The following is an 11,727-nucleotide window of genomic DNA, read 5'->3' on the forward strand; positions in this document are numbered from 1 at the left end:
AAGTATTGACATAAAAGATTACATTGTACTAATTGAAAATGAACCACAACACAACCACTCATACAATTCACTCATTTATTAATGGGTCCTTGAAATTATATTGAAAAAACAGGCTTACCAAGAAACCATCCCCACCATGCTACTAGGTTCCTGAAAGGTGCACTTATACTTTGAAATATGAAATTGATTATTATGGCTCTATAAGATGATACAAAGCAATATATGAGGATATATAGCCATAATATCGCATAATAATGAAAATTTTCGAAAAAAAATCCCTGTACTAAAGTACATGGATTTTTCCCTTAAAACGGCAAAATTTCGACCCCTTTATTTTTCGACAAAACTGGTTGTTATGGCTCTATAAGATGATACAAAGCAATATATACAGATATATAGCCATATTATTGCATAATTATTGAATTTTAAAAAGGCAATTTTTTGAAAAAATCCCTGTACTATAGTACAGGGAAATTTTATAATCGCAGGGACGAATAATGGGTTCTGCGCATGTCAATTGTGCTATAGTAACCAGTTTTGACATAAATGGTTACTATTGCATAATAAACATGCGCAGAGATGAATAATGGGTTCTGCGCATGTCAATTGTGCTATAGTAACCAGTTTTATCGAAAAATTAAAAGGTCGACAATTGACCATTTTTAAAAAAAATCCCTGTACTATAGTACAGGGAAATTTTCGAAAAATGGTCGATTTTAGACCCTTTTATTTTTTGACATAAATGGTTACTATTGCATAATAAACATGCGCAGAGACTAATAATGTGTTCTGCGCATGTCAATTGTGCTATAGTAACCAGTTTTATCGAAAAATTAAAAGGTCGAAAATTGAGCATTTTTTTTTAAAATCCCTGTACTATAGTACAGGGAAATTTTCGAAAAATGGTCGATTTTAGACCCTTTTATTTTTTGACATAAATGGTTACTATAGCATAATAAACATGCGCAGAGGCGAATAATGGGTTCTACGCATGTCAATTGTGCTATAGTAACCAGTTTTATCGAAAAATAAAAAGGTCGAAAATTTGCCATTTTTTGAAAAAATCCTTGTACAATAGTACAGGAAAATTTTCGAAAAATGGCCGATTTTCGATCCTTTTATTTTTTGACATAAATGGTTACTATTGCATAATAAACATGCGCAGAGACGAATAATGGGTTCTGCGCATGTCAATTGTGCTATAGTAACCAGTTTTGACATAAATGGTTACTATAGCATAATAAACATGCGCAGAGGCGACTAATGGGTTCTGCGCATGTCAATTGTGCTATAGTAACCAGTTTTATCGAAAAATAAAAAGGTCGAAAAATGGCTATTTTTTGGAAAAAATCCCTGTACTATAGAACAGGTAAATTTTTGAAAAATGGCCGATTTTCGACTCTTTTATTTTTTGACATAAATAGTTACTATTGCATAATAAACATGCGCAGAGACTAATAATGGGTTCTGCGCATGTCAATTGTGCTACAGTAACCAGTTTTGACATAAATGGTTACTATAGCATAATAAACATGCGCAGAGGCGAATAAGGGGTTTTGCGCATGTTAATTGTGCTATAGTAACCAGTTTTATCGAAAAATTAAAAGGTCGAAAATTGACCATTTTTAAAAAAAATCCCTGTACTATAGTACAGGGAAATTTTCGAAAAATGGTCGATTTTAGACCCTTTTATTTTTTGACATAAATGGTTACTATTGCATAATAAACATGCGCAGAGGCGAATAATGGGTTCTACGCATGTCAATTGTGCTATAGTAACCAGTTTTATCGAAAAATAAAAAGGTCGAAAATTTGCCATTTTTTGAAAAAATCCCTGTACTATAGTACAGGAAAATTTTCGAAAAATGGCCGATTTTCGATCCTTTTATTTTTTGACATAAATGGTCACTATTGCATAATAAACATGCGCAGAGACGAATAATGGGTTCTGCGCATGTCAATTGTGCTATAGTAACCAGTTTTGACATAAATGGTTACTATAGCATAATAAACATGCGCAGAGGCGACTAATGGGTTCTGCGCATGTCAATTGTGCTATAGTAACCAGTTTTATCGAAAAATAAAAAGGTCGAAAAATAGCAATTTTTTGGAAAAAATCCCTGTACTATAGAACAGGTAAATTTTTGAAAAATGGCCGATTTTCGACTCTTTTATTTTTTGACATAAATAGTTACTATAGCATAACAAACATGCGCAGAGGCGAATAAGGGGTTTTGCGCATGTTAATTGTGCTATAGTAACCAGTTTTATCGAAAAATAAAAAGGTCGAAAAATGGCTATTTTTTGGAAAAAATCCCTGTACTATAGAACAGGGAAATTTTTGAAAAATGGCCGATTTTCGACTCTTTTATTTTTTGACATATATAGTTACTATTGCATAATAAACATGCGCAGAGACTAATAATGGGTTCTGCGCATGTCAATTGTGCTACAGTAACCAGTTTTGACATAAATGGTTACTATAGCATAATAAACATGCGCAGAGGCGAATAAGGGGTTTTGCGCATGTTAATTGTGCTATAGTAACCAGTTTTATCGAAAAATAAAAAGGTCGAAAAATGGCTATTTTTTGGAAAAAATCCCTGTACTATAGTACAGGGAAATTTTAGAAAAATGGCCGATTTTCGACCCTTTTATTTTTTGACATAAATGGTTACTATTGCATAATAAACATGCGCAGGAACGTATAATAGGTTCTGCGCATGTCAATTGTGCTATAGTAACCAGTTTTGACATAAATAGTTACTATTGCATAATAAACATGCGCAGAGACTAATAATGGGTTCTGCGCATGTCAATTGTGCTACAGTAACCAGTTTTGACATAAATGGTTACTATAGCATAATAAACATGCGCAGAGGCGAATAAGGGGTTTTGCGCATGTTAATTGTGCTATAGTAACCAGTTTTATCGAAAAATTAAAAGGTCGAAAATTGACCATTTTTTAAAAAAATCCCTGTACTATAGTACAGGGAAATTTTCGAAAAATGGTCGATTTTAGACCCTTTTATTTTTTGACATAAATGGTTACTATTGCATAATAAACATGCGCAGAGGCGAATAATGGGTTCTACGCATGTCAATTGTGCTATAGTAACCAGTTTTATCGAAAAATAAAAAGGTCGAAAATTTGCCATTTTTTGAAAAAATCCCTGTACTATAGTACAGGAAAATTTTCGAAAAATGGCCGATTTTCGATCCTTTTATTTTTTGACATAAATGGTCACTATTGCATAATAAACATGCGCAGAGACGAATAATGGGTTCTGCGCATGTCAATTGTGCTATAGTAACCAGTTTTGACATAAATGGTTACTATAGCATAATAAACATGCGCAGAGGCGACTAATGGGTTCTGCGCATGTCAATTGTGCTATAGTAACCAGTTTTATCGAAAAATAAAAAGGTCGAAAAATAGCAATTTTTTGGAAAAAATCCCTGTACTATAGAACAGGTAAATTTTTGAAAAATGGCCGATTTTCGACTCTTTTATTTTTTGACATAAATAGTTACTATAGCATAACAAACATGCGCAGAGGCGAATAAGGGGTTTTGCGCATGTTAATTGTGCTATAGTAACCAGTTTTATCGAAAAATAAAAAGGTCGAAAAATGGCTATTTTTTGGAAAAAATCCCTGTACTATAGAACAGGGAAATTTTTGAAAAATGGCCGATTTTCGACTCTTTTATTTTTTGACATATATAGTTACTATTGCATAATAAACATGCGCAGAGACTAATAATGGGTTCTGCGCATGTCAATTGTGCTACAGTAACCAGTTTTGACATAAATGGTTACTATAGCATAATAAACATGCGCAGAGGCGAATAAGGGGTTTTGCGCATGTTAATTGTGCTATAGTAACCAGTTTTATCGAAAAATAAAAAGGTCGAAAAATGGCTATTTTTTGGAAAAAATCCCTGTACTATAGTACAGGGAAATTTTAGAAAAATGGCCGATTTTCGACCCTTTTATTTTTTGACATAAATGGTTACTATTGCATAATAAACATGCGCAGGAACGTATAATAGGTTCTGCGCATGTCAATTGTGCTATAGTAACCAGTTTTGACATAAATAGTTACTATTGCATAATAAACATGCGCAGAGACTAATAATGGGTTCTGCGCATGTCAATTGTGCTACAGTAACCAGTTTTGACATAAATGGTTACTATAGCATAATAAACATGCGCAGAGGCGAATAATGGGTTCTACGCATGTCAATTGTGCTATAGTAACCAGTTTTATCGAAAAATAAAAAGGTCGAAAATCGGCCATTTTTTGAAAAAATCCCTGTACTATAGTACAGGAAAATTTTCGAAAAATGGCCGATTTTCGACCCTTTTATTTTTTGACATAAATGGTTACTATTGCATAATAAACATGCGCAGAGACGAATAATGGGTTCTGCGCATGTCAATTGTGCTATAGTAACCAGTTTTGACATAAATGGTTACTATAGCATAATAAACATGCGCAGAGGCGAATAAGGGGTTTTGCGCATGTTAATTGTGCTATAGTAACCAGTTTTATCGAAAAATAAAAAGGTCGAAAAATGGCTATTTTTTGGAAAAAATCCCTGTACTATAGTACAGGGAAATTTTAGAAAAATGGCCGATTTTCGACTCTTTTATTTTTTGACATAAATAGTTACTATTGCATAATAAACATGCGCAGAGACTAATAATGGGTTCTGCGCATGTCAATTGTGCTACAGTAACCAGTTTTGACATAAATGGTTACTATAGCATAATAAACATGCGCAGAGGCGAATAATGGGTTCTACGCATGTCAATTGTGCTATAGTAACCAGTTTTATCGAAAAATAAAAAGGTCGAAAATTTGCCATTAATTTGGAAAAAATCCCTGTACTATAGTACAGGGAAATTTTTGAAAAATGGCCGATTTTCGACCCTTTTATTTTTTGACATAAATGGTTACTATTGCATAATAAACATGCGCAGGAACGAATAATAGGTTCTGCGCATGTCAATTGTGCTATAGTAACCAGTTTTGACATAAATAGTTACTATTGCATAATAAACATGCGCAGAGACTAATAATGGGTTCTGCGCATGTCAATTGTGCTACAGTAACCAGTTTTTACATAAATGGTTACTATAGCATAATAAACATGCGCAGAGGCGAATAATGGGTTCTACGCATGTCAATTGTGCTACAGTAACCAGTTTTGACATAAATGGTTACTATAGCATAATAAACATGCGCAGAGGCGAATAATGGGTTCTACGCATGTCAATTGTGCTATAGTAACCAGTTTTATCGAAAAATTAAAAGGTCGAAAATTTGCCATTTTTTGAAAAAATCCCTGTACTATAGTACAGGAAAATTTTCGAAAAATGGCCGATTTTCGACCCTTTTATTTTTTGACATAAATGGTTACTATTGCATAATAAACATGCGCAGAGACGAATAATGGGTTCTGCGCATGTCAATTGTGCTATAGTAACCAGTTTTGACATAAATGGTTACTATAGCATAATAAACATGCGCAGAGGCGACTAATGGGTTCTGCGCATGTCAATTGTGCTATAGTAACCATTTTTATCGAAAAATAAAAAGGTCGAAAAATGGCTATTTTTTGGAAAAAAATCCCTGTACTATAGAACAGGGAAATTTTTGAAAAATGGCCGATTTTCGACTCTTTTATTTTTTGACATAAATAGTTACTATTGCATAATAAACATGCGCAGAGACTAATAATGGGTTCTGCGCATGTCAATTGTGCTACAGTAACCAGTTTTGACATAAATGGTTACTATAGCATAATAAACATGCGCAGAGGCGAATAATGGGTTCTGCGCATGTCAATTGTGCTATAGTAGCCAGTTTTATCGAAAAATAAAAAGGTCTAAAAATTGCCATTTTTGGAAAAATCCCTGTACTATAGTACAGGGAAATTTTTGAAAAATGGCCGATTTTCGACCCTTTTATTTTTTGACATAAATGGTTACTATTGCATAATAAACATGCGCAGGAACGAATAATAGGTTCTGCGCATGTCAATTGTGCTATAGTAACCAGTTTTGACATAAATGGTTACTCTAGCATAATAAACATGCGCACAGGCGAATAATGGGTTCTGCGCATGTCAATTGTGCTATAGTAACCAGTTTTATCGAAAAATAAAAAGGTCGAAAATTTGCCATTTTTTGAAAAATCCCTTTACTAGGCCTACAGGAAAAATTTTTTTTTTCATGTTTCTTGTATTTTTACTTTACTAATTTTAAGTATTAATTTAAGAGGGAGAATATTCAATAATAATATCATTACGGTATGTAACCGCTCTACACACAACACAAAAGATTATCGACTTCGGGTTGAGGTGAGCGGGGTTAGAGTTGATTGGGGCAGCGGCGCTAGACACACATAGATAATAAATAAAAGAGTACACAATAGTTGGCTTATAGTAGATGTGTTATTATTCTAAATCGTAATACAAATTATACAATATGCGACTTATAATTAAGTATGCTTAAAGATTTAGATAACAAGTAAAACTTAAGTTTGTTGACAACTGGCAGTGGTCGAGCTTGTCCCCTTTTTGGTGTGGTAAACCCGTTCGAAGTTTGATGCTTATACACTCCACCGATTCCCTCGTCTGGCTGTGGACTTTACACACAGAATCCAACTTGGGCAATCTTCCCTCAACCTGAATTTGTTTAGCAAGGAATAAGTGTAAATACAACTTCTTTCAGAACGTACAAAAAGTATCAGGGAGGACCTGACTGCTCTCAATAGATTTAGAGTTGAGTTGTGTACTACGATAGCCTTTTTGTTTTTAATTCCTATAACTACAGAATTCTCTATACAGGTTTCATTCAAGGATAATTTAGGATTAGCTAATAAATCATAGCCTAGTGAGTATATAATGACAGGGTCTTATTACTACACTCTAACTTACATATAAACATACAATCAATAGGATATAAGGTGGTCAAACATATAGTATATAGTACATATTTACAATATATCAAGTTGTATCTAAGATAATAAATTCATTGCTGGATTTAACAACAGGCAATGATAAACATAAAAGTAGTATCCTATATGTAGTTAACAAGTACAACTAAAGGACTTAGCTATGTTACTTACGCTACAAAATAATAAGTTTATGTTAGTTATCTTACCTGAATTTGTTGAGCAAGGAATAAGTGTAAATACAACTTCTTTCAGAACGTACAAAAAGTATCAGGGAGGACCTGACTGCTCTCAATAGATTTAGAGTTGAGTTGTGATTTTTCCCAACTTCCCAACTCTGCAGTCTTTTTTATATGTCTTGGCCTCACCCTGTTGTTCCGAAATACATTCCTGGACCATCTTTGACTGGCACACTTTTGTAGCCTGGGTTACCCTTCATCTTCTTAGACTGGCACACTTTTGTAGCCTGGGTTACCCTTCATCTTCTTACAGGTGTACTGTTCACATTATTATTATTATTATTATTATTTATTGCCAAAAACCGGCCAAAAACCAGTTACAAACAAACAAAAACACAGAGCAGGAACCTAAAAGTGAACCTAATCACTATAACAAGAGTTCAGGTTCCGTACTCCCAAAGTACCGTAACAACAATGATATATAATAAACTATATAAAAATATTTAATAAACTATATAAAAATATTTAATAAACTATATAAAAATATTTAAAAATAAAAAGTCACATAGTCTCTCTCCGGGGTATTTAATTCTAAATATTCCCAAAATAAAATTAATACTTTTATAATAACTAAACAAGTTTAAGTGAGTATTGAATAAAATCATTATTGACAATTATTCGTAGGGCAGTACCAAATTATTTTATGTTTAAAACAACAACATTATACAGCTTGCTGTGCAATTAACACCATTGTTGTGCACTTGAATGGGTTTCCTATGATAATAGGTGTTAAATTTCATATTTCTAGTTAAAATGTTGAATATCTGAATATACCACACAAGGTGTATCATTCCCTAAATAGCCCAAAAAGCTAAAAAAGTGATTTTTGAAAAATGTGTCAGTTGAGTCGTTCTTTCATGACATAGCAGTATAGTTAAAAAATGGCAAAATTGTGACCCTTTTAATTTATGACAAAATTGGTTATTATGGCTCTATAAGATGATACAAAGCAATTTATGCGCATATATAGCCATATTGTGGGTATTTTACGACAAAAATCCCTGTACTATTAGTAAATTGACATTTTCGAAAAATTTATAACATGCGCAGAATCACATATAATCTGACAAAATGATTCTTCCATTTGACACAGTTAGCCATGCTATTTTATTAGGTCTGTAAACCCTTTACCAACTACTGTATGTCACTTGTCATTTTATATCTTGATGAAACCAGTTTAATTCTCGTGCGAAAACACCAGACGCTAATATACTGGTCTATTTTGTCTTGAGTTATACTATTTTTACTGATACTTTTTTTTTAATTTTATTTTTATTTCAACAATATTTTATGAGGGTGGTCCATTCAGCATTAGCTGATCATTAGGGACCCTCAAACAATACAAACAGTAAATACAAAATAAACTATAAAAACACAAAATCAACAAAGATATAAAAAATAAATATATACTAATGGTTAGGGCAACTGCATATCAAGCAGACGGTCCGAGTTCGAGTCTCGGTTGGGGCGACTTTTTCTCATTCTCACAGATTTCCTCATCTTTATCGTTTCAAATTAATTAATTAAATTTCAGTATATCACCGGGCGGTTTAGAATTAATGTTCTTTGCCTGCTGTGTTTATATATATATAAATATACAGTAGAAGTTTAGTGGTAGAAGAAGGTTTAGAACCCCAGACAGAGCAGCAGTAGTCAAGTCTAGAAAGGAAAAGTGAATTGTACAGAAGATTAAGAGAAGATTTGTTTGTAAATTTAGAGGTACGTTTGAGTACTAATAATATTGTTTACATTGACAACAAAATTAATAATTATTTTATAAGAATAGTTTTCTAATATCTGGCCATCTTCCAGTTTTCGTTTTAAGATAGCTTAATCTTTCAACTGTTTTATCTATTGAAAAAATATTGTTCATGGAAACATTTAAACAAAATTATAATATTAGTTACGTCATTCCTACGTCAATTCCCTATTTTCATAAATATTGTTATGGAAATATTATTTCCTTTAATATTTTGATTTAATTCCATTTATTTGTTTTGTGCAAATATATATTTCACAGACAGGTAAGACAACTTTCTTCTTTTCTAATTCAACATTATTAGTTTAAATTAAACAAGGATTTATAGGACCTTGGGTAAAAGTAAGATAGTGACACACACATCAGACATCATCGTTCACAATTCAATCCACATATGAGTGGCGAATTATCCAGCATTTTAATGTGGAGAAATAACTATACTATTTTGTAACAAACTATCTCGTATTACCTTCCTCAACAACATCGATTTAAGGCTTAGTTCACACTAACTCCACAACTTAAGGAAGGCCAGGGTAGCTTGGCGAAGCAAACAGTGCCTTAGTAGAAGCAGTGGTTGCTCTGTTTAGTGCATTTTGACATCCTCAGAGCGTAGGCCATAGTATAGAAGCAATTTGCATTAAGCTCTGTCTACACTATCAAACTTTATGTGACAATAAAATGTGATGTGCTCAGTATATGAACACAATGATGTCATATCACTACGCAGCCCTGTTTAGTGCATTTGGCTACCAATGATTCTTCTAAGGCAATTTTAGATCGGCTTGCTTCACCAAGCTACCCTTCCTTACGTTATGCTACGTTGTTGAGTTGCGTCCAAGTGGGAACTGAGCCTAAATCACCGCTGTTTATCATAAAACTCCACCACTTTTTGTGCACTTTATAACAGTGGTTATAATTTTAATTTTCATAATTGTCCTCCTTTTTTTATTTGTCTAGTGTAAAATGAGTAACTTTACCGAGGATGAGAAGAATGTGTTACATGGCCACCTTGCTAATTTGGTGACGCGTTACGCCGTTGGAATAGTAGGAATTCTTGCAAATTTACTTGTCGTTCTGGTTTTCATTTTAAAGAAACTTTACAAAAAATCCTCCACACATTTTCTGATTTTGCACCAGTCTTGGGTTGACATGGCTGGTAGTCTTTTGTTCATCATCTACTATACAATGGATACTCCAGCTGGAGTAGCTGGTGAGATATTCTGTAAATCAAGAGCGATATTTTGGCATCTGCAGTACGCTTCGACAAATAATTTAGTCCTGGTGACGATTGAGAGATATGTAGCCGTACTGCATTCAAATTTGTACAGGATAAAGTTCAGCAAACGTAAAAGAAAAGGAATGATTTTAATCATTCCTCATTTTCTCGCACTTGTGATGTCTTTGTGTTTGGCAATTCCTGCAACTGCTGATAAAGAGAAGCCATGGTTATGTGAAGTTAATGTAGATTCCAGAAAATTAGTTGCATATGGTTTAATAGTGTTCCTTGTTTGCTGGGTTATACCAACCACAATCATGGTATACTGTTACGCTCGTATCTTTAATACGATTAATGAAAAAGCCAAAACTGAAGTTTCGAGATCTCAACACGATTTAACCAGTTCAGGAGGAAAACAAAATTCAGTAACCACTAAGAACAAAATGTACGGTAGAGCTCAACAAAACCTTATTGTCACACTTTGCTGTGTTTTTATCGCATTTATAATTTGCATTACACCAGAGTATGTGTTGTACCTGATATATACGTTATGTGGATGTTTTCAGTTGAACTTAAGTGATGCACATGAGATAACTCTAACACTGATTGCCACAAATCTAAGCGTCAACCCTTTCATTTACGCGTTTAAGTTTAACGACTTTAGAAAAGAACTGCAGAAGCTTGGTTAAAGTTGGAGTTGACGTGTCTGATTCCCCCTACACGAAAAGCACAACAGAAGATCCTGATACAAACGAACAATTAGATAATTAATTAAAAATTTGAAGTAAAAAATTCGAAAATATTTTCTATCCTAATGGCAAATATGAACTTTGATTTAATTGCAATTGCAAATTGTTCATTCATTCAGTTGCAATATTCAGAGACCAACGATCAAGAGAATATCAATATTTCCTATTAAAAATGAGTTTTTATCGTTTAAAATCTTCAATTATTCATAGGTCTTCATGAGATAAAATTACGTTAATTTAATATTCTTCGAAACAGTTAATGTAAATAATAGCTTAGTACAAAAAAATCTATAGATCTTTTATTTTTGCTTGTGTCGTGTATATTAAGCGTAACCTTTTATCCAGTTACATACTGTACTTATTTAGGTTACTTAAATTGATAATAAGGAAGTTGAATTCACCAATCTGTTTCTAAGAAATAAAACATTTATGTAGGCCTAGCTGTATGTAGACATGTATATAAAGTTATTAGGTATCTAATCAAGTTTGAACTCTGAAAGCATCAGAGGTCTACACAGGATGTTTGCATATCAAGAAGATTACATTCCTAAAATCTCCTATCAGTTCGCTTTGGCTGACCCTTCCATCAGGTACATCCGATAATGAACCAATTGAAGAAGCTCGAATTTTTTCTTAATTATTTAGGCCTTTTAGTATTGAGTATTATAATGTTCAGAATTTCTGTTTTAATTTAAATCTATTAACTTCAAATCTATTATTCCATTGATATAAATGTATATACATTTTGTTCTTCTTTTAATGTATAATTCCTGCATGTTTGTTTATCATTGATAGTTGT

The 11,727-nt window shown here is 32.9% G+C and overlaps 1 protein-coding gene across 1 annotated transcript; it reads left to right on the forward strand.

Moving 5' to 3' along the window:
- Positions 1 to 9,007: 9,007 nt before the first annotated feature.
- Positions 9,008 to 10,868, forward strand: LOC140062061 (galanin receptor type 1-like). The gene has a single exon (XM_072108104.1). The coding sequence runs from the start codon at positions 9,927 to 9,929 to the stop codon at positions 10,866 to 10,868; it is 942 nt and encodes a 313-aa protein (XP_071964205.1). The 5' UTR covers positions 9,008 to 9,926.
- The last annotated feature ends 859 nt before the right edge of the window (positions 10,869 to 11,727 follow it).

The sequence above is a fragment of the Antedon mediterranea genome, chromosome 11, assembly GCF_964355755.1.
Source record: "Antedon mediterranea chromosome 11, ecAntMedi1.1, whole genome shotgun sequence".
Taxonomy (NCBI): Eukaryota; Metazoa; Echinodermata; class Crinoidea; order Comatulida; family Antedonidae; genus Antedon; species Antedon mediterranea.